A 27,911-nucleotide genomic window follows, 5' to 3' on the forward strand; every position below is an offset into this window, starting at 1 on the left:
CCCCCCCCCCACCCCCATATTGTTAGTCGCACGTAAATACCCCTGTTGAAGTTTATTTTTCGCGATCTTGTTCTCAGAAAGCCCCAGGACATATTCAACCTCCTTCTCAGACGTCTAGGAGCGTCGATATTAATCGGGGAAGTAGGGGCTGATTCGCAATTTTCAACATAGGCCAGGTTATCTAAATTCTCCAAATACACCAGTTTCTTTCGGCGCTAAACTATCTCCCCTAGCATTTAGAGGACCTGGCCTATGTTTAGAATCGCGAATCAGCGCTCCCAAAAACAATAAACGCCGGCGCTCCTAGAGGTCTGCGAATGAGGCTACTATACATATCCCTCGTTTCCCCTGAGTGAATGCCTCGCCGGGTGGTTTGCGTGAGACTCAACAATTACTCTCTCAGGCTGTTCATCGCTTCACCCAGTTACACAAGTGATAGGGCAAAACAGCCCAGCATATAGCCTGTCCCCCCTCCAGGCGTCAGAAAGTGGAACAACCAGTCTACCGACGCGCCATGTTGCGTGGGATCTTAACATGTTCTCCTGAACACAAACCACTTTCGCGCCAAGCTAAAGCGTTACGCTTGTATCCTATGCAAACAAAATCATATATTTTCTCACGATCTACCACTTTGAAGCCTCGTTGGACGCATAGGACGCAAGTAACCTTCTAGGGAGGCCACCTTCCGCTTTTTGTGAGTAAAGCTTCGACACTTGACAAGGTAAGATGGTTGTTATTGTGTCTGTCTTTTATCCGTTCATTAGATGCTTCATTGGACAGACATGCATGTTGACAGATATACTTATCCGCTTGGGAATATCTGCCAGTGCTGCAGAATTAAGAGGGTATATTTTTTAACATATACATGGGTTATGATACATCCCTGTATCGTAACATATTGCATAGATGTGCTTAAAATACGGCAAAATCTGTTGTAAAAGCGATTGTTTTTAACAGGATATGTTCTGACAGTTAAGGCGTTGCCAGCATCGTAATCGGCATTCTAAGCATGCAAATAATACAAACTAACAACCAGTAAATTCTATATTGTAGAAGAGATACTCAATCTACTAGTTTATAATTAGCAGGAAGACACAGTTTTTGTTGGTCCAAACACTTAACACCTCGCTGTTGTTAGAAGTACATGATAAGAGTCATTCAGTAAGAATGCGTTCTATTTCGTAAACAGAACGCAGTGAACTTTTCGGTTTGAAGGTCAAACAAGAGAAGTTCTGAACTCTTGTGGGGGGGGGGGGTGCTCGGTGCTGCATTTTCTGAAAAAAATGTATGTACATGTACTACAATACTTTGAAAAAAAAAACATCGTTATCTTATCAGTTGCTTTGCCCCACACTAGTGTGCTGTGGGTCACAGTATTTTGCACGTGCTACCATATTTTGACAACCCTTTCTTTGTTATCTTATATGTGCTCTTTGGCCTACGCAAATGTCCGGATTACATGTATGTAATCCTGTAATAATCTGATCCATATATAAGCTTACTCAATTAGCTACTTCTTTTTCCTGCCGTTTCATGTTCATGACTTATGACAACTCAAAAGTCGCAGATACATTTTCAAAATTAATTCATAATCATTAGGTCCATGCCAAAGGTTAAGGCAAAGTTTGTCATCAGAAAGATAGGTATTAATATTAAAAAATTCGCAAATAGATTTTCATAAACAATGCGTAATCAAAGGGTCATCCCTGAAAGATACCAGTGTTTTTTTCAATCAGAATAATAATGTATTCAGACATTTTGCAAATCAATTCGTTATCATCTGGTCCTTCTTAAAGAAAGATGACGGTGATTTGGGTCACCAGAGATAAATATTAAGATTTAAATTTAGGGATGGTTTCACGCATTACGCGATTTTCGTGGCCTACCATATGATAGCCCCATTGCCATGTCACTTCTCATGTCATTTCTCTTACGGCTTAAGACTTCTTTTTAGTTGTTTCTATACTAGTTGTGGATGTATAGAAAAATGTCTCTTTGCTTTTGCTTGTCTATATTCTAGGTTAATAGAATCATAAACTGTCTATTCAACAGCAATGAGATGCCATGGGGGTTGTTGGTGCAACCATTGGCTTATCTTGAAATCTAAAACCAGGAAAAACAGTCATTACAGTGTAAATCCTACATGATTACATCAATTACATGTTTTCATTTTACGAGGGGCCTCCTATCCCCCACTAATTGTGCTGAATAGAATATCATCCATGCTGGTTTCTATAGGCTGGCTATCTACTACTAGTAGCCTGTTTCTTTTGGATTTCAAAAACCGAACCAAAAGCATGTCTGTAACTTTCTCACCTTATTCCTTTATCCATACAGTCAAAACTAAGCAAGAAGACCACTCAGGGGACCGATGAAATCTGGTTTATGTGGACAGGATTCTTAATGCTTGTCTCCATGGGAAAATTATCTAAGGGACCACGAAAAAGTAGTCAAATTGGGCAAGTGGTACTTATCTGCAGGTGGTCACTTGTATAATAGTGGTTACTTGACAATGTACAGGTTTGACTAGCCTCTACCAGGCCTTCCTGTGGGCGTATGGATCGTAGAATTCGGAAGAAAAAAAGACTGATTAGCCAGTAGAGTAGTCAGTCCACGCGGTGAGGGTCAATATTTCGCCCGCGTCTGCAAATGAAACCCTCTGGTAGCCCACTTCCCTGGCATATATTCTCCATATAGCTGGCGTAGCTAGTCTGGTGGAGACTAAGGTTTGACTACATACGGAAGTGCTCCACAGGGGGTGTCTGGAACAGCCTCACCTTTAGCCCAGCGTGAGGGAAAACATCATTATATAGGCAATAATCACCACCGACCCAGGCCGTAGGGTACACAGCGTTATAGCTGCTCATGGGACTGTGATGAGGAAACGATGCGAAAACAAAGGCATAAGTGCTGAAGGAATTTATGTGATACAATATAGTAGTTATTGGTGAGTCATTAGGGCCTGGCTCAGTAAAGTACCGTAGGAGGAGTCACTGACAGTTCCGATTGTGTTTGTGTGTGTGTGTGCGTGTGTGTGTCTGTGTGTGTGGGGGGGGGGGGGGGGGGTCTGTGCGTGTGTGTATGTATGTATGTTTGTATGTGTACGTATGTGTATGTCCGTCTGTGTGTGTGCGTGTGTGTTTGTTTGTGTGCGTGTGTGTATGTCTATCTGTGTGTGTGGGTGTGTCTCTCTCTCTCTCTGTGGGGTGGGTAGCTATAGGTGTCTTTGCGCGCGCGTGTGTCTGTGTGTATGTATGTGAACGTATGTATGTGTATGTCTGTATGTGTGTATCTGAGTATGTGTGCGTGTATGTGTATGTCTGTCTGTGTGCTTGTCTGTGTATGTGTGTGTCTGTGTATGTATGGGTATGTGTGTGTCGGGGGAGGGGGGTATGACTCTCTATCTTAAGTTTTATTTACCCTATGCAAAACTGGTGACATATTCGCACTTTTCTCCTCTCAATAAAGCTACCTTTTCCACCACAAATAAACAAGTCAGATCCCTACCTTTCCTTTCCCATGACCCCAGTGCCCCCCACCCACGTCGATACCCCAGCTGGCTGTGTTATGACAGTCATAGTCGTGTTTATAGACACATTCTTACCGCTACTGTTCAGTGAACAACAAGGGCAACCCCTCCCAGTGTACGTGAGGAGTGTTAGTGACACTGTTTTATCAAAGTACTACTTGAAGTTAGAACTTAGAGTCAGCATTTAGACTAGAGTTGACACATGTTATACTGTTCTACATTATTTGTCTGTCCTTTTTTATATTACTTACAATTAACCCACGGCCACGAATTTGCAGTACATTAATTATCATTACTTGATATGGTTCAGGTCCTCTTCGAGACATAAAGTGAATAAGGGTGAAATAGAATACAAAATTAAATATCTTATAGAGGTCTTTCATTTCTTCACGTATTCTTGAGATCGTGTTAAGTGTCTTAAGCATCTCTTTCATGGTGTTTTCTTTTCTTGACAGCCTGAGGCAAACGACCTTGCAACGAAGACCAAGTGACCCGAGACTGTGTCAGTACGAGAGCGACCCCTTCTGGAAGGAACAAGAAGTGCAGATTAAGTCAGCAGTACTTGGGAGTTGCCCTTTTCACCAATAAGTTTACCCTAGTTAACTGCAACCTACTATGACTTTTTCTAAGGACCCTATAGGCGAAAAGATGGAATCTCTTCTGCAAAAACTACTATGGGAATTGTTCATGGTGATAATCATTGTAAATGTGGCGCATGCGCAACCCGCGTGCGACGACAACCGTCAGAGTTTTGCGTGTTCTTGTTCCGACTCTTCCGACGGACTTTCCGTGTCCTGCGAATACAGGAGCTTAAATGAGATACCTGACGGCATACCTGATGACGTAGTTTCTCTGAACCTCAAGCACAACAAGATAGAAGAACTGAAGACCGGCCAACTCGAACGTTTCAGCAAACTGAAGAGTCTTGTTTTGCAACACAACGGGCTCCGCACCATCGAAGAAAAGGCTTTTTCCGGACTGGATGATCTAGAGGTGCTAGATCTCTCGTACAATAAAATGACATCGGTTCCCTGCGAAGAATTTCAGTGGATACCCAAGTTAAAGACACTTCATATGATGGAGAATTTGGTAATGTCACTTTCCGGACAGTGTTTCCTACCTTTGACGCAAATACAGGAGATCGACCTGTCAAGCACGAATATCACTTCCGTCGAAGAGATACCGTTTGACCAGATGGAGAATCTGAAGCTTCTAGATCTGTCCGGAAACAGTCTGCAGACGATTCCTGCAGGGTTCTGCCCTGAGATGGGTCAAACGGTCAATCTACACTGGAACCCATGGCTGTGTGACTGCGCGCTGAAGCCGCTGAGGGAATGCGAGAGTCTCAGTACTGAGATCAAATGCGCCATGCCGTATCACATTCGTGGATGGAGCATCGGAGACCTGGAGAACGCTGACCAGTGGATGGCGTGTGGGCTCCCGAAGGCGGTGTCATCGAAGGTCATGCACATAGAGGAAGGAGAAGCGGTGAACTTAGCATGTGACCCGGAAGTAGATCCGTACGGTGACGTTGTGTGGTGGCTGGTGGAGGACGAGACGTGGCAAGCCCGCGGTGAGATCACCATCTACGTCCAGAACGACCATGCCGGGACTTACGTCTGCGCTCAGTCTAAAGACAAATCAAAATGGGCGTTTCAGGAGGTGCGAGTCATTCCCCCTGAAACTACACCAACACCTTATGTTATTCCCCAGTTTAGTACCGCAGCAAGGGGCAGTACTAAAAGCAAAACGACACCATTAAAGACAACCACATCCGAAAGTGTGGCCAGCTCTGCATCTTCCAGTGCGTCTCCGGAAGAAAAAGTGCAGAGCACACTGCAGTCGTCAAGTAGCAGTGGAAGCACTTCGTCGGGAAACGGGGCAGGTGGCAACGTTCCCAAGCCTTCAACACCTTCTTCAGCCGAGTCAGCAAAAACATCTACAGCTGCAAGAGCGGAAACCTCTCCCAAAGGCGTATTGCCGTTAACGACCAAGGGATCAGGAGACGTGCCATTGGTAGCCACTGTGAAAGCTGGTGACGACAACAATGCAGTTCCATTAGTGCCAGGTTCGGGATCAAAAACAACGCCGATAACGTCCACTTCAAGCGGTGCTGGCGGTGCCTTAGGCGGTCCCTTGTCCGGTCCAGGCAGCCAAACGTCATCCCCTCCGCCACAAAGCGGTCAAGATGGTGTTTCGGAGAAGTCGAGGCACAGAGGTGACGCGGTATATCCGGGTGATTCCACTTACGGTAAAGACCAGACCACACAGAGTTCAGTTTTGACCAGTGACGATGGCTTAGGGGCAGGGGTGCTGCCAGGCGGCGCCATCGTTAGGGTACCACTTGATGACAAAGACAAGAAGCCGAGTGACGGACAAGTGACGAAAACTGGCGCCACGAAAAGAAGCGACATGAGTGGCATGTGGGTTATAATCGCGGTAGCTGCTATAATAGCCACATATATCCTCATTGGCCTGCTCTGCTGCATCTGTTACAAGTGTAGAAACACAAGAGGCAAGCGTAACAAGAAGCCTCCTATTGTTTTGATCGAAGAGAGCCCCGAAAAACATGGATTTGAAGATGGGAACGAAAGTATCGAACTCGTCGAGAAAAGTCCCAACTTTGCGCTTCCTGACAACGTTGACGACAAGTCTCCTGACACTAGTATCTCTACAGATAACGTTGAACTGTCTGATGATGCCGCCAACCCTACGAAGTGGACGGCTCCTGGCGTTCCTCTCGCTCTTCCCGACCAAAATGAAGACACGGGACAGATTCTGGACAGGCACAGTCGAGACCCGTCCGATCGCTCTTCAGGGCCTCCTAGAAGTGACGAAAAGTTGACACAAGAAACGGCTATTTTGGACGACAGCACTGACAACAGTGCCGACGATGATGAAATTCCCGAAAACGACAAATGGATGAACCCGAACCATCTCCAGGCCATTCCTGACCTAAAAACCGTCAAACCGGATCCCGATTCCATCCCTGACCTCAGGCCCTCTAGAAATGGATCCGAAAGCTTTTGGAATAACCCACTTACGTCTCTAGACAGAAAAAAGATGGCAGAAGAACCATTCCAAAGCAAAGACGACAACAGCAAGAAACCAAAATTCCCAGCTGACGTCACCGCGCCAACAGATCTGTCCGACTTGCCACTTTTTCGGTCCCCGAAAGAATCACGTGACACACAGTCTAGCCCTGACCAAGAGCATGACGGGAGTTCAACACCAGTTGGGTTTGAAAATCCCTGGAAACGACTTTCTGCAATAGACTCCATTCCACCTTACGACTCGTTAACCTCTTCACCGACCTCGTCGGTGAAAAATGACCCAACAACTCCTTCGAAGGAACCTCCACTTGCGAAGATTCAGGATATATTTTCCGACCATCTTCAGCGGAAAAAACAGCAAAAACCAACAGACGAACCTAAGAAAGAGAACGTTTTGCCGCCTAAAGGAAATACTGAAAAGCCACGGTCACCATCGAAAGTGCCCGCTAACCCAGAAACAAACATAGACACTCCGCCTACTACGATTACGGACAAACCAAGAGACCAATCACCGCGGCGACCGCCGCAAGAGCCTTCAGACGAAGCTAGAAAACGGCCAGCCAAGCCATCTTCGAACAAACCCAACGGTGAGCCACAAAGTCCGAAACCAAAAGAAAATGAAGCTGATCTCAGGCCGCAGCCAGCAGCCCCAAGTGATCAGCCAAAGTCGCGACCATTATCCCTTCCCTTGTCGCTTCCAGACGGTCTGAAAAAGCTGTCAGTTTTCGCCCCCGAGGAAAGCGAACCGGCACAAGTACCAGCCAAGCCGCCCAGGAAATCACATAAATCCGGGTATGCCAGCCTGTCACGGTCGACAGACTTCGTCATACCACCTTTCGATAATTGACGAAAGAAACGCGTACGACATAAGGAAGGCAAAACAATTTGTTTCCATATGACGCAATATGTAGCTGAAACAGTGGGGTTCAAGCGCAACTAACTGACCAGTCTAACTGGTCTAGACCTTTTAGCCTAGTGGTTAAGGCGTGCGGCTTGTGGACTGGCGGGCCTGGGTTCAATCCCTGGGAGCCAGGAGAGTGTTCTACTCGCCTCTGTGCTTCATAGCCAGAGTCTGTCAGAGTAAACAAAAACAAACAAAAAACAATCTTCTACGAGTGGGCAGGTGGAACATTCTAATTTATCAGGGTGGCAAATGCATGATAATTGATAATCACAGTGAATGATAAATGGCATTTCAACTAGCGGACTAATCGCAGACAAAGCCAGTTGATAAACGTCTCAGTAAAGCTTTCTGGTGTCAATAATGTTGGTTGTAACCGTTGGTGGGCACAAATACAACATACGTGGAAAAACAATATTACGTAGTACAGGCTGACTTGTATCTATTTAACGCAACATGTATTATATCTTTTTGCTAAAGCAATGACCAATGTGACTTTACTTATTTATTTCTAGGAACCATGTATAACGTATTCTAGACTGAGACAAATAAATATTGCCTGATATGTGAATTTCTATGTGTAAAGTTGTAAAAATGCCTTCGGTGTTAACGTGCTACAGATATGAATGTAGAACAACAATTGCTAAATATGTATAATAATGTGGAAGAGACTTCTATGAATTTAAACAGTATTTTAGGATATTACAGTGTTGGTTGTTACAAGTATAAGTCATATGTTAATGTTTGTGTGGAATATCTGTATTTGTATGTAGCTTTTTTATCAATAATCATGATTGTTACATGGGCGCAATTCAGACATTGTTAATTAACGTTGTGCGAAGCCTTTGCTTGCAACATGTCCTTATGTAATAAAAGCATCATTATCATATGCACCCTCTTGTCGCCTAGATGTAACTGAGAAGTAAAAAAATGTCCGTAAAGTTAACCCAATTTATTACACCTTTTTAAAAATCCTGGGACGGGGGAAGGGCTAGAGGAAACTGTAAAAAAGTGGAGATGCTTTATTTTCACCTTTTTTTAACAGATGTATCCTTTGATAGGTGCCTCATACAACATGTTCTAACTACTCTGGGAGCCATGCAATCTTTCAAATTCAGTGTCCTATCAGGTATTGGGCTATCGATCATTGGAGAAACATTGGTATCAAAATGTGCAGGAAGAACGTAGGTAAATGACGCTGTCGTTCTGTATAGTTTGGCAGAAAACGACACATTGAATATGTATACATGCCGACTACAGCGTTATATACATTGTTCCACTGAATTTTCCCTCTCTGTAAGTACAAGCACGGACAAAAAATTGTGCTAAATCATTAGAATTGAACTAAAAATATGTGGAATTGAAACAAGCTCTCCCAGGAACAAAACATGTTTGCATAATCTGAATTGTATATATATTATATATAATCAGCTTTACATCCAGAGTTGCTGTATGATGATAGAAATTTTTACCAGGATTACGACACTTTACTTCTGGTTGGTAACAGACACTATTTTCATTTTGTGTTTTCTTCTCTTATGCCTGGCGAGGCTGCTCTGATCATTTGCCTTGAAGTCACACTCTCGACAACTGAAGGGTCTCTCACCGGTGTGCTGCCTCCTGTGTCTAGTAAGAGACTGCTTGTAAGCTGTGCTGTAGTCACATTCCTCACATTTGAGCGGTTTTACACCAGAGTGGCCTTTCATATGGCGTTTCATATCTGCCCTTCGGTAGGTCTGGTAGGCACATATCCCACAGGTATACGGTTCCGCATCCGTGTTTTCCGCGTTCATGTGTCTTTTCATATGGTTGGCTACGCCATTTTTACATGCTGCCTTGAAGTCACACAGGTTACACTTAAACGGCTTCTCGCCAGTGTGTGTTCTCATGTGTTCGACAAGCCGGCAATTGTGGTATGCCCTGTAACCACATTCACCACACATCAAAGGTTTGTCTCCCGTGTGACGTTGCCTATGCTTGGAGAGACTGTCTGCATGCGATGTTTTGAATCCGCACACGTCACATAAATAGCGTTTGTCATCTGAATCGATTTGAGAGTCATGGTCAGGAAGGAGGGACGCCATTTTTTCACAATCCTGGTCTGGAATCGGTTGATAAGGAGTCATGGGCATTTCCTCACTTGTCATCTTTTCAACTTGTTCGTGTCCTCTGTTAATGAAGGCAGTCTCTGTGTTGTCAGTAAGATGTTCAAGATGCTCCAGAGTGGACTGTTCAGAAATTTGCCCGATTTGATCATCCTCGAACATGTGACATTCCATCTTTATATGTACGTCACCATGGTCCGGAGTCGGTTGAAAAGAATCCAAAGGTGTTTCCTCACAGGGATTACCTCCTTCTGAAGTCTTGTCTGTGCACGATGTACTAATTGAATTATTTGTATCTAGCAACTGTTTACTGAAAGTAGGATTGTCAGGGATTGAAGGCATTGTATCAGTGTACGGAGTTGTAATGTCTGCTTGCGTGGTAACTGTCTCCTGATCTTGCACAGGGATGTTCATTTCATTGGGAGAACTGACTTCCAACTGACGGTATTCCTCCAACATCACGTCCCTAAGGATGCTGACAAACTTCTCCTTGATGCTGTTCTCTTTGTCCAGGTTTTGTATCCTTCGCTTGAGTTCAAATATCAGCTCCTCCATGTTCAGTCTGGGGAGGACTGCTATGGTCACCACGCGCGAGAGGCCACAGATTAACTCCTGTTGCCCGGACATGCTGAAAAACAGTATCTTATATGAAATACATGTCTTGAATATGAGAGGTACGTTATAAATATTCTCCAAGCAGAGGTTTCGGTCGGGGGGGGGGGGGGGGGGGGGGCTAGTATTGTTCGCGATTTCTTTGGTCTGCCCCCCAAAGAAATTGTGGCCCCTACTTGTGTCCTACTAGCCTCCATTAACCGAAACCTCTGCTTGGAGAATACATTTTATAGTATATATTAGCTTACGGTATACCCAGGATATAAAAGTCAAATACCTTGTTAGAAATTATGGACGATGCTGTTGTTCTACTAAAACCGCTATACCTGATGCTCCCCTTTCACAATATCGTACGCAAAACTTCAAGTTCGATGTATTAAAGGCGCTCTCTTATGATACGAAAGAATATGCGTGTTTTGTTCTTCTCTGTGTGTAGAATGTCGCCCCCCTCCCCACATTAGCGTTAACCCTCCAACTTGTCCAAGACCTAATATCTATTGCAAAGAATGCCACATTTTGAAGTCAGTGTTCGCTTGATATTGTTCTTCCTACCTGCTTTGGAGAGCCAAACCGTAGGAGGGAAGATGGGTGAAAGTATTTCTTCCCTAAAGAGCCAAGACGTCCGGGGAAAATTCGAACAGTTATGGCTGACCCAGAAAATCTATTCAAGTTGAAAGGTCAAGGAGGGTCAGAACCACTGATTACCCAACGACTACAGAATCGTGATGTCGGCATGCAGAAGGACGACATTGTAAGGGTTTGAATAGAATAATGAAGGTTGACAGCTATTTCCAAAGAACGAGAGGCACGAAGAGTATCAATTATTTTCCCTCCCATATTTCTTTTCCGCGAAATGCTAACCAGATGACATGGACGGACTTTTTCACAATTTGTTTCTCCGAACCTTCCAGATTTTTAATACAGAATAAATTGATACGTTGGTCTCAACATGTTGATTTACTCATATCTATTCATATACATCTATGTATAGGTCAATTCATTTGTATCCACTTGTCTGTATGTATATGTAGTAGACCTTACGAAAGTCGCTGTACCTTTGTTGCGTCAATAAAGATTTCCATGTTAAAACTGCCTCCTGCCATAGTGTTCGAGGCTGTGATTACAGGTTTCCATGGTGACAGAAAAGCTGATCTCCTATTGGACGGATATGTATAGTTACAAAGAATCCTGAGCTCCTATTGGCACTTGTCTTTTTCAAAACTCTGGGCTCAAAGTTGAATAGCTAAATACTGATCTGCGAGGGGCTCCATAGAGACATAGACAGTTATAGTTTGTGTTAGGCTTTCATTCATACTATACAAATGGCAAGTTGCATTATTCTTGATATATTGACACAGGCGTACAATCTTTGCATCTAATGGTCATCTTTATTGCTGTTGGCAAGGAAAGACACCCACAGATACAAAGTCTGATATCACAACAAATCAATACCCAAAATACAACATGCCAAATACATGTGTAATCTAGAGTCAATGAGTGTTTACATTGTGGTGCCGACTTTCACTTTTCTGTAAATACTTACAGACATTATCTTTGTGCGAAATCATTGGAATCGAACTAAGAATCCGTGCTATCAAATCAATCTTTCTCACTATCACGTTACGCTTGAAAAACAGGCAGTTATATCAATAAATAGTTACTCAATAGAGGTTGTGTTATACCGACAGACTGACCAGGTTGTAGCCTGACCCTTCTATATTGGCACATAAGGACACAATTATCAGCTTATTGCTGTTGATAAGCAAAGAGCCACGTACACATAAAGAATGCAACATTTCTAGAAATCAGTACAAGAATATATGTCGTCTATTGCATTATTTACACTTACTTTTACATCTCTGTCAGTACATACACAGGCACATACTTACATTATTGCAACTCAAATCTCAAATCAATAAACATTGTATTGAAACCAACTTTCTACCAGTACTAGTAGTCTTGAATCTTGGGCAAGTGCACAATTTGTCTCTCATAAATAGTTGCTGCAAGAAATAAATGTCTACCACGTTTTTTCGTTGGTAATTTAAACTGTTTTCATGGGTGCTCGTTTTCTTTTCAATGCGAAAAACAAATACAATACATACACAGTGGTGCCGTGCTCAAGCTTAATTATTCTAGCGGCGCCACTAACAAAAAACAATCAATAACTTGAACACAGTAGCGTAGTCGTCAATATGAATATGTATAACGGAGCTAGAGGTGATACTCATTGGTGCTTGTTTCTCATATGCTTGATGAGTCCGCCCTTTGCACTTGCCTTGTAGACACACTCTTGACAACTGTAGGGTCTCCCACCGGTGTGTCGCCTCCTATGTCGAGTTAGAACGGGCTTGTGAGGTGCCACATTTTTTATGTTTCTGCGGTCTCACACCAGCGTGACACTTCATATGTTTCTTAACGTCTGGCTTCCGGTAGGTCTTGTAGTCACAAATTTTACAGCTGTAAGGCTCCTGGCCTGCGTGCTTTTTCAAATGAATGACAAGGTCACTCTTGTGTGCCGTTTTGAAGTCGCATTGATCGCACTTGAACGGTTTCTCGCCCGTGTGTGTTCTCATGTGTTCGACAAGCCGGAACTTATGGTAAGCCCTATAACCACATTCGCCGCACATGAAAAGCTTTCCTCCCGTGTGCTTTTGCATGTGTCTGGACAGATTGCTCCGGTACATTGTTCTCAATCCGCACACGCTACACATGTAGGGTTTGAAATCTTTTGGGATGGCATTGTCGAGAACAATGGAGGAAATGTTCTCGCAAGCCGGGAAATCGCCGGGTTGGTCACTTTTGACATTATTTTGTTTATGGCCCATGTTGATGGAAACTGCTGTATTTCTGTTGTCGGCATGATCCAGGTTGGAAGGTTGAGAAATTTGTCCGATTTTATTAACCTCTGACACAGCGTATTCCCACTTACGTATGTCTGGAGTCGGTTCACGAGAAGCCGAAGGTGTTTCTTCACAGGTTTTGTCTCCTCCAAAAGGCTTCACTGTGCAAGAATGACTCACTGGTTTAATTGTACCTAGCACCCGAATATTGAAAGTAGGAGTGTCAATGTTGAGTTCATCATGACAAACTCTAGCTGTTTCATCCCTAGTCGTCATGGCAACGTCTTCATCTTTAATGTGAGAGTCTTTGGAGGTATTAATCTGTGTCATGGAGGTATCGGGTAACGGAAGTTTTGCCGAACCTGGACTGGTAATATTACAAAGTTGCTTTTGCTCAGTAGCAGTCAGGTGTTTTCGGTTTCTATTAACATCGTGTTCCTTAGTCTGCATCAGCACCTCACTGCATGATTCGTCGTTTTTCTTGTTTATCGCACTTGCAATGCCCAGTCCAGAGCTTTGCAGTGGGGTGTCGGGTCTTGAAGCCTTTGTTGACATTGCTTCAGCGTTCACGTTGGAAACGTTGTCTTGCATGGTAACTGACTCCTGTTCTTGTTCAGGTATGTTCGTTTCGTCTGAAGAACCGACTTCTGACTTCCTTTCCAACTGACGGTATTCCTCCAACATCACATCCCTAAGGATACTAACCAACTTTTCCTTAATGCTGGTCTTTTTGTCGAGGTTTTGAATCCTCCTGTTGAGTTCAAATATCAGCTCCTCCATGTTCAGTCTGGGGAGGACTGCTATGGTCACCTCGCGCGATAGTCCACTTATTAACCCCTGTTGTTTGGACATACTGAAGGACAATTGGATAGATGAAATACGTGTTAAGAAATGTAAACGTCACGTACAATAGTCTGTGTGACGGAAACTTCGCTATCCGAGGCTGCAATAGCCCCTCCCCGCAGTCCGCAGAGGGGCTGACCAGTGTCTGGCGGCCGCTATAAGCGCGATTCAATCAGGCTGACCTTCTAGTAGCAATAGGAATCTACTACCTTGCATAATCTATGGTTTCCTTTTGCTTTTGCGTCATTGGGAAAATCTTTGCAAAATCTACATCAGATTGAATCTGTCATATAATGTATATGAAAGCAGTGGAAGTCTAATGCATTTTTGGAATGTGCAATGTTATATTAATACGCATTAGTACCGTAGATATAGAAACTTACTGTAGAATAGCAATATAGAATGATTTTGTATTCATGTATACCTTTGTTTTACCTTACATTTGTATTTCGACATTGTTGTCAACATGCAATTAGCCTACGGGCATGAATTTGTAATGAACTATTATTATTAATTATTCTTCTGCTAATATTGCTATAGTCGACGCTTCCCTAGCAATCAAGTTTATTGTACTGTTACATTATACATCTATAAAATTGTTGGTCTTGATAAAAGATTTTTAAAAAGTGAGCTATGATTAGATATAGTATAAATTGTTCTGTCCTTTTTACAGTGGGTAACTCCTAGCCTCCTTTATGGATAGTATAATTCGACAAAAAAAGAATAAATGGCCAGTAGAGTCGGCTCACGGTAAATCATATTTTCCCCACAGCTACGTCTGCGAATGAGAGTCCCTATGGTGGCCAAACGTCCCTGGAAAATATTTCCCTATAGCCGGCGTAGTAATTAATTAGTCTGGCAGAGACTGGGTCACCCCCTAGCCCCTCCCCACATAAGCGTTCACCTCTTCGAACTTTCGCGAAGCAGAAATACCACATTTTGAAGACTGTTTACGCTTCCACTTTAGCCAAAGAAAAAGAAAATCATTAAACTGATCCCTTACCTGGTTTCTATCCACACTATAAGAGGGAACGTAGGTTAGATTGATGTCCTCCCTTGGCGATATCTTGCGATTCTAACAAAAAATGGCTGCCAGGAAAACAAATATTCAGGTCAAAGGTAATTCTGGGTCAGAAGCTCCGATTACTCAACTAGTATCAGTTAATAGAGCTGGAACAGTATTGCAGTTCTATATATTCACCTCCTAACCCTATCATATGTTCTCTTAGAATACCCTTTTGTGCAATAAAAAATCATTCCGATCTTATTTCCGTTTGAAACTGAATGACATTCGTAATCTAATTCCTAGCTTATTTGGGCCTAGTTGCTTTTTTTTGACAAATGATTATACACATGTCTGTGTACACATGTACAACTGTCAATGTTCAGCTTCATTTCCGTCAATGAGTATGAAAACATGAAGATACAAACTACGGAACATCGCTGGAAACCAATGCAGAAACGCAATCTTTAAAGCTCGAATTCTGACAATTTCGTAGCTTACGTCTGGCTTTCTGAGTGAGAATTCTGTCGCCCATAACGGGATTATGTGTCCCTTGTTCGGACAGCATGTACTCTCCAAAGAGAGGTTGGGTTTCGTCTTGTTTTTGGTGTCTTTCTAAGCGTTTTTGTCGCGTCTTCTATTTTGTCACGGTTTCTGTCGGCCGCCCAAACCATAAACAAACCGCCAAAAACGCTTAAAAAGACATCAAAAACAAGACAAAGCCCAACCTTTGCTTAGAGAGCAGACAGCATGATCACAGGTTTAATTTTTCTAGCTAATCATCACTGACACATATATCGTCTATCACGTCACCATATCATAACACAGCTTCTATGTTGAACTCATTTGGTACATTGTGCGATACACTGCTTTGAATTCGCATCCGTCATCACCAAAAACGCCGTTCATTTTATTTTGTATTTCATATACATGTACATGCACTTTGTTGGTCGTCTGTTATGTTCTAAGCTGACTTAAAGCCAGGATCTCCGAATATTAATGGTTTCTCGCCTGTACATTTCCTTCTCTGTTAACATAATTCGATTTATGTGCTGCCTTGAAAGTACACTAGCTACACGAGTAAGGTTTCCGTCCCCCATGACGCATCATGTGAACTGTCTGAGCGGATAACCCTGTCATCCTGATACGTGCACTTGTAGGGTTTCTCTCAACAGTGTCGGCCATATCTGACGCGGCTCTTTCAATCCCGTTTATATTTTGTCCGGTTAACAAAATCTCCCTGATTAAAAACCATCTTTGCAAGTGATTCGTTGAGTGTTCGATGCTTTCAAGAACGCCTTTATCTAACTACCGTCTTTTTTGTTTTAACTGCCGCAGCCGAGTGACTAAAGAAGTAATCGAGTCAATTCCCTGCAAATGGAACTAGTCCCAAGTCATTTCCGTTGGCGGATGGCTAATGCTAGTCTCGTTGGTGCCGTCTCATATGCCGATGAAGGGTCCCCTTTTGTGCTGCCTTGTAGTCACACTCTGGACAACTGTAGGGTCTCGCACCGGTGTGCAACTCCATGTGTCTAGCAAGAGTTGGCCTGTGCGTTGTTCTGTAGTCACAAATCTCACACCTGTGAGATTTCACACCAGTGTGACATTTCATATGAGCGCTAAAGCCGCGCTTTCGGTAGGTCTTGTAATCACAAACCTCACAACTGTATGGTTCCCAGGACCTTTGTTCATGCCCAATGATGATGGAACCAGGCTCTAAGTCGTCAGTGTAACGTTGAGAATAATCCGAGTAAGACATCTTAGAAATCTGCCCGATTGGATCATCTCCGGGTGTATGGCATTCCCACGAACGTACATCACTATGGCCAGCGGTCGGTTGACGAGAAGCCAAAGATGTTTCCTTTGACTTTTTGTTCACAGGTTTCTCTGTGCCAGAGGTACTCATTGGGTTAATTGTATCTTGCACCTGCATACTAAAAGCAGTAGTGTCAGTGCTGAAGACATCATGACAAGCTCTAGCTGCTTCATCCTCAGTGTTCATAGAAAAGTCTTCATCTTTAATGCGAGAGTCTATTGAGGTATTCATTTGTGTCATGGTGGTATCGGTTGAAGGAAGTGTTGCAGAACTTGGTCTGGGAATGCTAGAAAGTTGCTCTTGTTCTGGACCAGTCAACTGTATTTGGTCTGTATCAAGCCCGAGTTCCCTTGTATGTGTGAGTACTTCACTGCTAGTATCATTGTTTTCCTTCTTTATGATAAAGTCCAGTCCAGAATTTTGCAGTGAGGCGTCAGGACTTGAGGTCTTTGTTGACATTGTTTCCGCGTACGCGGTCGGAATGTTCTCTTGCGTGGTTTCTGTCTCATGCGTTTGTCCAGACACGATTGATTGATATAGACATCCTCCTTCTGATATCGACCTTCTTTTCAACTGACTGTATTCCTCCAACATCACGTCCCTAAGAATACCGACCATCCTGTCTTTGATGCTGTTTTCTTTGTCCAGGTTTTGAATCCTCCTGTTGAGTTCAAATATCAGCTCCTCCATGTTCAGTCTGGGAAGGACTGCTATGGTCACCACGCGCGAGAGGCCACAGATTAACTCCTGTTGTCTGGACATGCTGAAGGACATTATTGCCAAAAAAAATTAAAAGAAATGCGTGTTATGAAATGTACATCTAGCCTGTGCGCCATCCCATTACTACCGGGGCTCCTACACTCGCTGTCCTGAAAAGATTCACCCGGGATGCTTTTCTTCTGCTAAAAGTGTTACAGACAATATTTCTCTTGCAAAACCTTTTGCAAAGCTTCAAATCTAAATGTCTACGGTCTTTCATAATACATATGTAGCTGAGCGACTGATTTAGTCTGATTTATAATCATGATCCAATCGTACACCAAATTACTCATTACCGTACTGATCTATAGTCGTCTATATGAAAAATTACAAAGTTAGTCTTGAAAAATCAGCAAGCTTTCTCGCTTTGAACGCTGTTTGTTCCCCAGTAGCAGTCAGCACGCCCCCCCCCCCTACCCTAAATTAGTACCTTCTATGATTCGAGCTGTTTTAGAGAATACCACATTTTGAAGTCTATTTTTATACTGTCTTACCTACCTGCTTTATACCCGAACCGTAAGGTGGGTAAAGGTATTTCTTTCTTTGCTGCTGCAAGTTGAAGTTGAAGACAAGCGCTAACGAGAACCCTGTCTCAGAGTCCGAACAAATATGGCTGACGAGTAAAATGCCAATCAAGGTTAAAGGTCATAGCGGGTCAGGGCCACTGATTACCCGAGCCTAAGATGCACAGCTGATAGTTTGTGCTAAAAGCATAGAACCTCGTTGTAGCTCGATTCTTCTTAATTTATTGGCACAGAAATACAAAATATTTGCTAATGCCAGCTTTATTGTTGTTGGTAAGTATAGATAGTCGGAGAAAGTAGTAACATTAGTTTACTTAAGAGGATATTACTGGAAATAATATCATTCTTTTATCACAAAAGAATCATCTATTTCTTGTATGCTTTTGCTCTAAGTATATTGTTTCCCAGTGTCGTACCTAGACAATAACGTTAGACACGAAACTAATGACTTTTTGGTGGTTTGTGGGGTGCGCACGGATCTAGCGAAATATCTGGGTAACCAGGTTTTGTTATTCACCTTTGACCCTGTACCGCCATCTTGTCATTTCGTAAACATTACAGTTCATCGCGTCTGAACATTTCCTCCAGTATTTTATGATCTTGTGCGCATCAGCGTTGGAAGTAAGTTCATATTCAGTTATTCAACATGATGATGAACAGTGATGTATACATATGGCTAATATAGCATGTTTCGTTAGCCAGTAAAAGCATATGGTTTGAGCTCGAGGTTATTACCATTATAACCTTCTTGTTATTACGAAGAGTCTTACTTTCGCACCTTTCGGATTCAAAATTGTGGCAAACCGAACACGAGTCGACATTCTACACGCAGCTCAATGACTTTGGGGGTGTCAAATGTATCTTATGGGTTCAGTAGGCGCCACAGGCTTCTCTCTATGATAGATGTTGTAGGATGGGACCCTGTCTCTGTCGTGTCGGGTGTCAAATCTGGGCCCGGTGTCAAGCCAAATTTATGAGCTTGCCAAATACGTGAGAAGTCAGCTACTGCACCTGAGCACGACACTTTTTTTTGGAGGGGGGGGGGGGGGGCAGTATACTTGAGAGGGGTACTCTAAGTGCAAAACATTCGTAATTTTCAGCCTAAGTCTAACCCTTAACCATTACTCTAACTCTAGCCCGAAACCCTTACCCTGATCCTAATCATAACACTAGCCCTAATCTTAACCCTAATCCTATCTATAAATCTTGCCCTGCCCCCATCGACCGCAGCCCTAACTCCACACTCTCATGTATACTAAGAATCCCCCCCAATATGTCGTGCCCAGGTGTGGTAGCTGACCTCTCACGTATTTGGCAGCTTAGGATTTGGCGATACAACCGGGGGTTAATCGCCTTGCGCTAGGTGCCTGACATCCAGGCAGAAAAAAAAAGCGTCTGACAACGTTACTCAGATTATCTTTAGCCCACATTGGGCATGAATATTCAATGTACAATAAAGATAGTTGTAATCGTCATTGACATGATTGTACACTATTCTTCACAGCATATATCATGACGACAGCAGGCCCAACGTTGCAAGGTCTCTCTCGGGATGTCACCCTGGCCGTGCTCTCCAGACTGTACACAGAGGAACTGGTGCTAGAACTTGGTAGAAGGAACATCAACATGGGAGGGCATTCAATCCACAAAAGACTCCTGGTCGGTGTGCTGAGGGACGTGATGACGACGGAATACCGTGATTTGGAGCCCGACAAATATACGCCAGATGGCGATACGATAGACGTGTCTATCGAATGCTTTCATGACGTAGAGCTAGCTGAGCGGGAGCAGTTTCAAACTCAGACCTTACAGAAGTATTCGGAGACATTGTCAAGGATCTGCCCAAGTCCTCATGAAGACAAGAGTTCGACACAGCAAGCGCTAAATGTTGGCAAAGATGATTCAACAACAAGCAAAGAAAATGACTATTCAGAAGCCTTCACAGAAGCAAGTTCTTCAGTATTAACTACAAACAATGTAACTAAAAACGCTACCCAATGCGTAAACGATGCTACAATTGTAGTCGAATCTGTAGCCCCCACAACTTCTCAAACTATATCCGAAGTTGACGATGATTGCGTCTCCCAGAGTATAAAACGAGAGAAAGAGGGAAACCTAGTGCTGTCTTTCGACAACCAGCCAAAGCAAGGGACAGGAACATTGGAGGTGACGACCACGCCTGGTTCAAGTAACTCGCGACATGATGAGCTAAGCGTTGACACCCCTACTTTCAGTATGCAGTTGCTATGTACAAATGATTCAATTGGTAACTCTTATCCAGAGCTAGAGAAGGCTTTGGGAGGAGCCAAAATCTGTGCGAAAACATCTTTGGCTTCTAGTGAACCGACTGCAGATCCCAGTGATGTACGTAAGTGGGACTGTCATGCTTTCAACGACGACATAGCCGGGCAAATTTGTCAGCAGTCAAACCCGGGACATACTGAAAGTTTTACCGAGGAAGGAGAGACACCTGTCATCAAAAGGGGAACGGAACGGCGTAGTATCAACCGAACATCAACCAAACGTAGTATTGTGCAAAGTGACCAATCCCGTGATTCCCAGGCTCCAGCCGAGAACATGGCATCCATTGTTTCCGACAATGACATCCGAACCGATTGCAAACGCTACGAGTGTGACGTGTGCGGATTCAAAACGGCGAACCAATGGTATCTGCCCACACATATGCAACGTCACACAGGAGAAAAACCATTCATGTGTGGCGAATGTGGTTATAAGACAAACGTTAAGCGACGGCTTGTCGATCACATGAGGAAACACACTGGCGAGAGACCGTTCAAATGTGATCAATGCAACTACAAGACGGCATACCCAAACCATCTGATTAGACATAGGAGACGTCACACCGGTGAGAGACCCTACAGTTGTCAAGAGTGTGACTACAAGGCAAAGCAAAAGGGCAGCCTCCTCCAGCATATGAGAAACAAACACCAATGAAAATACTGTCAGATACCACCTGGGTTGCATGTATGTTCTTACTAATCTTAGAGAAGCAAAATCCAGAATAATGTTGTAAACAATCAATACAAGACGACAACAGCATACATTATTGTATTGATTTATAGTAACGTCACTCACAATGTATCTGCTGCGTGTCTTTATACTTTAAAACAACAATAAAGCTGAACATTTAGCAGAGATTCTGTACTCCCGTGTTAATATGTTAGAAGTTAGAACAATTTAGTTACAAATTCCTTAGTCTATGAAGTGCAAACTCCCAGTCTCCTTAGTCTATGAAGTGCAAACTCCCAGTCTATGAAGGGCAAACTCCCACTGCCCAGGGCATATTTAGCCGATCTACGTACGAGTTATTTTGGACGCATTGACTTCTAAGCCAGAAGACTGAAAAAGAGAAGTACAATTATATCTCAGGATTAACTCTGGAGATCATTCAAATAGATGCTCAGGTGTTTCTATCATCATTGATACCAGATCACAGCCTCAAATACATGACATTTCTCAGTCTGACTAACTGTTCCATGTTAGCACATACATTACATTTATAAATCAACATGATAAGGATGTTTCCTATTTTCCTGACTCAGAGGTGCTGGCTATTCATCTTCTGCAGGCCTAACCAGTGGAAGAGCTGCTTAAAGCGAATAAGGCTACAAAAATAGGTACTACATGTACTGTAAGGTTAGAAGATTCGGATGAAAAACCATGGAATGGGCCATCTTTGTCAATTTCCACGGTGAAGTTGCGGGATTTTTGCGAGAAAGAAATGTGGGGAAGGAAGTATTAATGCTCTGCATGCTTTCATTACTTGGAAAAAGCCTCATTTTTCTATCAAAATCATTCCACTGTCGCCTGCCTTCATTCTAACAACGTTATGGGCTGAATTAGGTAATCAGTGCTCCTGAGCCCTTTGCCCTTTGACCTTGGTTCGGATTTTCTGTGTCAGCTATATTTGTAAAAAAATTACAGCGTCTTTGTTCGGATCCTAGGACGTCTTGGTGGGAAATACTTTACCCACCTTCTGTCCATATTACGGTGTGGCTATCAAGCAGGTAGGTTGAACCTTATTAAGCCAAAGTAGACTTCAGAATGGGGCATTTTGAAATAGACATAGCTCACATACTCAGGCTGCTTATGTGGGGAGGGGGGCGTAGTACTACTACGCCCCCCTCCCCACATAAGCATTGGACAAAAGTAGTAGTAGTCTGAAAAGAAAACCCGCATTTTCCTCCCGTTACCTTGGTATACCAAGAATAGCTAACGTTATTTTTCACGCAGAACTATAACTTATGATAATCACGTTAAGATATACAATTATACAAGTATTTTTGTGTGCGTGCGGTCAGAATTCACATCAGTAAATGTAAAATGTAAATGTCGAGTTTGAAGCTTTACATACTGTAGCAGCAGCTATAGCACAGAGATAACAATCTTCATCCCGACAATGCCGCCCAGTTAGTGCCTTCATTGCCTTGGGTATTTTTATGCACCGAATCTTCTATCTACATGGCATCTTTATGATCTTAGACAAACCCCCTCATGAGGCATTATAAGCGTCTATTTCATAACATGTATTTCATCCATCAATGTTTTCCTTCAGCATGTCCGGACAACAGGAGTTAATCTGTGGCCTCTCGCACGTGGTGACCATAGCAGTCCTCCCCAGACTGAACATGGAGGAGCTGATATTTGAACTCAACAGGAGGATTCAAAACCTGGATAAAGAGAACAGCATCAAGGACAGGTTGGTCAGTATCCTTAGGGACGTGATGTTGGAGGAATACAGTCAGCTGAAAGCCAGTTCTCCAGATGAAAGGACCATACCCATACAAGAACAGGAGACAATAACCATGCAAGAAGGCGTTCCGACTTCGACTGATTCAATGCCTTCAACTCATGACACTCCTACTTTTAGTAGGCAGTTGCTAGATACATATAATTCAATGAGTACTTGCGCTGAGAAGCCTTTGGAAGGAGAGGAAACGCCTATGACTTCTTGTCAACCGACTCCAAACCACGATGACTTACATATAAAGATGGAATGGCGTGTGTTCGAGAATGATCATATCGCGCAAATTTCTCAACCGTCCAACCCGGATCATCCCGAAAACTATGCTGACAACACAGAGGCTGGTTTCATCACTAGTGAACATGAACAACGTGACAGAGTGAAAAGTGAGGAAAGACCTTTGGCTCCTTGTCAACCAATTCCAGACCAGGATTGTGACAAAATGGCGTCCCTCCTTCCTGACCATGACTCTGAAATCGATTCAGACGGCAAACATTATTTGTGTGACGTGTGCGGCTTCAAAACATCGTACGCAGACAGTCTCTCCAAGCATATGCAACGTCACAAAGGGGAAAAACCTTTCATGTGCGGCGAATGTGGTTACAGGGCATACACTAAGCGTCGGCTTGCCGATCACATGAGGAAACACACCGGTGAGAAACCGTTCAAGTGTGAACTATGCGACTTCGAGACGGCATACCAAGCCAACCTTAGCTATCATTTGAAACGCCACACCGGTGAGAAGCCGTTCAAATGTAACCAATGCAGTTACACGGCGTCACATAAAGGAAGGCTAGTCGAGCATATGAAAACGCACACAGGCGAGAAGCCTTACAGCTGTCAAATTTGTGACTACCAGACTTACCGAAAGTTCGACGTTGTGAAACACATGATGAGCAGGCACGGTGGTGTGAAACCCTACAAATGTGAGGACTGTGACTACAGGACTGCTTACAAAACCGCTCTTACCAAACACAGGAGGCGGCACACCGGTGAGAGACCTTACAGTTGTCAAGAGTGTGACTACAAGGCAAGTGAAAAGGGCAGCCTTGTCAAGCATATGAGAAACATGCACCAATTAAAATAGTGCCAGTTACTAGCTGGAGATGAAACCTTGTAAATATTTCTTCCAGCAACTATAGATGAGAAACTCATTTTACAATTGCCCAAGATTCAAGAGTACTTTGATACTAAGAAAGGTCGTTGTAATCTCTTGCATTTCGAGTTCACTTCCGATAATAAGCACAAAGTTTGAGTCTGTGTTTGTACTTAGTAATTATAATGATAATAACCCTTATTGTACATTCAATAATATAGAGAAGTAAAGGTACAACGATGTTAACAATACTCTAGACGGTGTGCATTCTTGTGTTAGTTTTCTAGTTATATTACATACTTTTTATCTGTGTGTCTCTATACTTGCCGACAGCAATAAAGTTGAACATTGGCAAAGATTTTGTATTTCTGTGTCAATAAAGTCTTTGTGTTAAACAGAAACTCTCACTCTCCAGAGCTCTTTGGAGCCCATTCCCATAGATCATTTAGCCATTCACCTCTGAGCCAAGAGACTCATTTAAAGCGGGCAAAAAACGTTAGGAGTTCAGGATTCCCTATTACCGTGGAAACTAGCTACACTACTACCACAGCCTTCATCACAAAGGCAAATGACAATAATTGTTCCATGTAAGCACATGCATAAATTCTCAGATGTGTTGGTCATTGATATTGCACGGACCTCAGACCAATCAAATGGCTTCCTGAAGTGAAAGTTCGTCAGGCTACAAATTGGTATGACATGTACTCGCAGGGCAAATTGCTGCAATGCTGGTCTGATTGAGGTCTCTGGAATGCTTCGATGTTTGTGACTTTTTCAAAAACACGTCACTGTGCATGTGTATGGTCTTACAAAGAAGTAAAATTGGTTGAGTGATATATCGATACCTTCAATGTAAACAATATTGTGGATAGCATGTATATGCTGGTATTGATTTACAGTTATGTTACCTACTCTGTCTGCGTTTCCCTATACATACCAACAGCAAGAAAGAAAGTTTCACATTCTTTACCCCTGTGTCAATATATGACGAAATGAGCCACGATTTGGTTGGTCTGAGCGTTAACAAATCCTCACCGGCTCTATAGAGCCATTCCCCCAGAGTTTCTAGCTACATCTGGGCCAAGAGACTGCTAAAAAAAAGGACAAGTACCAATAGGAGATCAGGATGTAGTTGGGTAATCAGTGCTCATGACCCTGTATGACCTTTGACCTCGGCTCGCATTTTCTTTGTCAGCCATATTATTCGAATTTCAGGACGTGATTGAAAGGAGAAAAGTACTTTAACCCACCTTCCTTCTTAGGTACGGCGGGTCTATCAAAGCAGGTAGGATGGACGTTATTAAGCTAAAATGGACTTCAAAATGCGCCGCTCTTTGCTGCAGACATAATGTTGCCTCTTTGGGAGGCTACAGCTAATGTGGGGAGGGGGGTAGTCACTACCAGTCGAGACTAACTGTAACACCGGCTATAGGGAGAGTGTTTGGCAGGAAAATTTGGCCACTAGAGGGTTTCATTCGCAGGCGAATTGTTAACCTTACTGTGGACTGTCTCTACTGACCAATTAAACATGTATTCCCTTTTTGCCGAACGGGGGGGGGGGGGGCGTGGTAGTCTACAAAAGAACAAAAGACGCATGCATTTTCTTCCAAGCAAAAAAAGCTCACTCAACAACGTTATCTTTTACTAACAATCAGTTAAGAATTGAAGATAATCGCCTTCAGATATTTTTTACAACTATAGGATTAATTTTGCGTAAGATCAGTTTATGATAAATTTCTTGAAGTTGAGGTACGAATTTGTATTTGTACGTATAGAGTAGAGTAGAATAGAGTAGATTCTTTCGGCCAGGTAGGAAGGTCATCTTCAATTTAGGCCGCTCATCCCTTTACTGCATACACTGTATACACGTGCATAATTTATTAATACGAAAGTGTCATCTAATTATCACATTTGAATCTTTGCATTAGATTATGAAAGGGAAGCATCAGGTACAGCACTCCTATCAGAAAAACAGACATTTCGATGTAAGATATATTTATGGCTTTACACGAGAAAATTGCTGGACGTACGACAAGGTTAGTTTGAGTACTTTCACTGCCTTGGGTAAGATGTACCAAGAGTCTCAGGAGGTATGAAAAGATTAGTTTTTCTAAACCTTCCTTTGATATTCATTTCATATCATGTATCTTATCTATCAATGTTGTCCTTCAGCATGTCCAGACAACAGGAGTTAATCTGTGGCCTGTCGCGCGTGGTGACCATAGCAGTCCTCCCCAGACTGAACATGGAGGAGCTGATATTTGAACTCAATAGAAGGATTCAAAACCTGGACAAAGAAAACAGCATCAAAGACAGGATGGTTGGTATCCTTAGGGACGTGATGTTGGAGGAATACCGTCAGTTGGAAAGGAAGTCAGAAGTCAGTTCTCCAGACGATATGACTATATATGAACAAGAACATGAGACAGTTACCGCACAAGAGGACGTCACATCTTTGTACACCGATGATACAATGCCTTCAACTCCTGACACTCCTAATTTAAGGCAGTTGCTAGATACAAATAATTCAATGACTGCTTCTTGCACAGAAAAGACGTGGGAAGGAGGTAATCCCAGAGAGGAAACACCTCCAGATTCCTTTCAGCCGCTTCCAGAACACAGTGATGTACGAAAATGGGAATGTCATGTTTCCGCGGATAATCGAATCAGGCAAATTTCCCAACCGTCCCATCCGGATCACCCTGAACGTTATAGCAACGATAGAGAGACTGGTTATTCAAACAGCGGACATGAACTGCAGAGTGAAAATGTGAAAAGTGAAGAAACACATTTGGCCCCTTGTCAACCGACGCCTGACCAGGCTTGTGAGAACATGGCGTTCAGTCTTCCTGACCATGACCCACGAATCGATTGCAAACGCTATTTGTGTGGCGAGTGCGGATTCGAAACGGCGAACATACGCAGTTACTATAATCATAGGCAACGTCACAAAAGGGAAAAGCCTTTCATGTGCGGCGAATGTGGTTACAGGGCATACACTAAGCACAGGCTTGACGAACACATGAGGAAACATACCGGCGAGAAACCGTTCAAGTGTAATCAGTGTAACTATAAGGGATCATGTAAAGGGGGGCTAGTCCAACATATGAAAAAAAAGCACGGACGCGTAACCTAATTGCTGTGAAATTTGTGACCACAAAACCTACCGAAAGTCAGACATAGATATCAGAATTCATCTCATGAAATGGACTTAATTAGCAAAGTTAAGTACATATTGACATGAAAGAACCCCTGACTTCTATACATAGGAAAATATATCAAAGACTGCCTAGACGAGAAATTCTTCCAATGGTTAATGTAAAAACTCATGATCCCATACTACGCACTCTTGTATCAGGTAGATTACCTTTATAGAACTTTATAGAACTGTAGTTAAGTACCAGAAGATGCCATACTTTGTACAATAGTTGTGCGATAAAGTTATAATATGATAAACGTATTAGGTACCACGCTGATGTGTGCACCCCACAAATGTGAGGACTGTGGCTACAGAGCAGCTCGTAAGACCCAACTTATTAGGCATAGGATACTTCACACCGGTGAGAGACCCTACACGTGTGAAGATGGTAACTACAAGACAAGCTTTGTGTTGACAGCCACTCGAACAGAGTATGGCGAGTCTACATGATTTTTCGATCAGTTCTGTAGTAGTCAGGCTTTCCTGGCCCTCCTCTTGGCCTCAGCGGCAGCTATTCGCTCAGCCTCAAAGGTTGTGGCGCTGTTGTGGCTCAGTTGTCGCCAGGTACTGCGATCGTAGCAAAGTGCTTCAAAGTTTGTGGGATCGATGTGACCCTTCTTCAAGTAATGTTTAAGAGTATCGTTGTACCGCTTTGACTGTCCACCTCTAGGGCGTGCCCCTTGATCCAGTTGCCCGTGCAAGATCGTCAAGCATGTGAGAAACAAGCATCAATGAGAATACTGTCAGTTACCAACCAGAAATAAAACATCGCAAACAACCATTCTCCTTCATTTTCTTTATACTGAGAAAATTGTTTCAATAGCATGCTTTTTTTTTAGATCAGTTCCAATGATTTAGATCAA

The 27,911-nt window shown here is 43.1% G+C and overlaps 4 protein-coding genes and 1 long non-coding RNA gene across 7 annotated transcripts in view; 3 read left to right on the plus strand and 2 right to left on the minus strand.

Moving 5' to 3' along the window:
• The first annotated feature begins 484 nt into the window (after positions 1–484).
• On the plus strand, positions 485–7,687 carry LOC136422248 (uncharacterized). The gene is made up of 2 exons (XM_066409894.1): positions 485–721; positions 3,985–7,687. Exon 2 carries the CDS (start codon positions 4,145–4,147, stop codon positions 7,427–7,429), a length of 3,285 nt encoding a protein of 1,094 aa, XP_066265991.1. The 5' UTR covers positions 485–721; positions 3,985–4,144; the 3' UTR covers positions 7,430–7,687.
• A 15-nt stretch (positions 7,688–7,702) lies between these two features.
• LOC136422251 (zinc finger protein 883-like) lies at positions 7,703–10,884 on the minus strand. The gene is made up of 2 exons (XM_066409900.1): positions 10,753–10,884; positions 7,703–10,216 (listed from the first exon to the last, which is right to left on the minus strand). Exon 2 carries the CDS (start codon positions 10,213–10,215, stop codon positions 8,971–8,973), a length of 1,245 nt encoding a protein of 414 aa, XP_066265997.1. The 5' UTR covers position 10,216; positions 10,753–10,884; the 3' UTR covers positions 7,703–8,970.
• A 1,646-nt stretch (positions 10,885–12,530) lies between these two features.
• On the minus strand, positions 12,531–13,895 carry LOC136422229 (zinc finger protein 37-like). The gene has a single exon (XM_066409874.1). It carries the CDS (start codon positions 13,893–13,895, stop codon positions 12,531–12,533), a length of 1,365 nt encoding a protein of 454 aa, XP_066265971.1.
• Positions 13,896–18,512: 4,617 nt separating this feature from the next.
• The window catches only part of LOC136421918 (zinc finger protein 525-like), a 41,291-nt gene continuing 31,892 nt past the window's right edge, over positions 18,513–27,911 (plus strand). The window contains exons 1-2 of one of the 3 annotated variants that reach the window (XR_010753541.1): positions 18,513–18,609; positions 19,493–22,016. Coding sequence is in view for 1 of the 3 variants with exons in the window: in XM_066409500.1 (XP_066265597.1) it covers positions 22,566–23,840 (1,275 nt within the window). In the remaining 2 variants the exon portion in view is untranslated. Of the gene's footprint in view, positions 18,610–19,492; positions 22,017–22,564; positions 24,208–27,911 lie in introns of those variants that run through there. The other 2 variants (XM_066409500.1, XM_066409499.1) reach the window with 2 other exon arrangements.
• LOC136421932 (uncharacterized) lies at positions 25,012–27,829 on the plus strand. Its single transcript, XR_010753543.1, has 2 exons — positions 25,012–25,134; positions 26,022–27,829. It is a non-coding gene; the product is annotated as an uncharacterized lncRNA (long non-coding RNA).

Source organism: Branchiostoma lanceolatum, chromosome 16 (assembly GCF_035083965.1).
Source record: "Branchiostoma lanceolatum isolate klBraLanc5 chromosome 16, klBraLanc5.hap2, whole genome shotgun sequence".
In the NCBI taxonomy this organism is placed as follows: domain Eukaryota; kingdom Metazoa; phylum Chordata; class Leptocardii; order Amphioxiformes; family Branchiostomatidae; genus Branchiostoma; species Branchiostoma lanceolatum.

Excerpts from the sequence above, each read along its gene's own strand:
- LOC136422248 (XM_066409894.1), top strand. The coding sequence starts at position 4,145 with ATGACTTTTTCTAAGGACCCTATAGGCGAAAAGATGGAATCTCTTCTG.
- LOC136422251 (XM_066409900.1), bottom strand. The coding sequence starts at position 10,215 with ATGTCCGGGCAACAGGAGTTAATCTGTGGCCTCTCGCGCGTGGTGACC.
- LOC136422229 (XM_066409874.1), bottom strand. The coding sequence starts at position 13,895 with ATGTCCAAACAACAGGGGTTAATAAGTGGACTATCGCGCGAGGTGACC.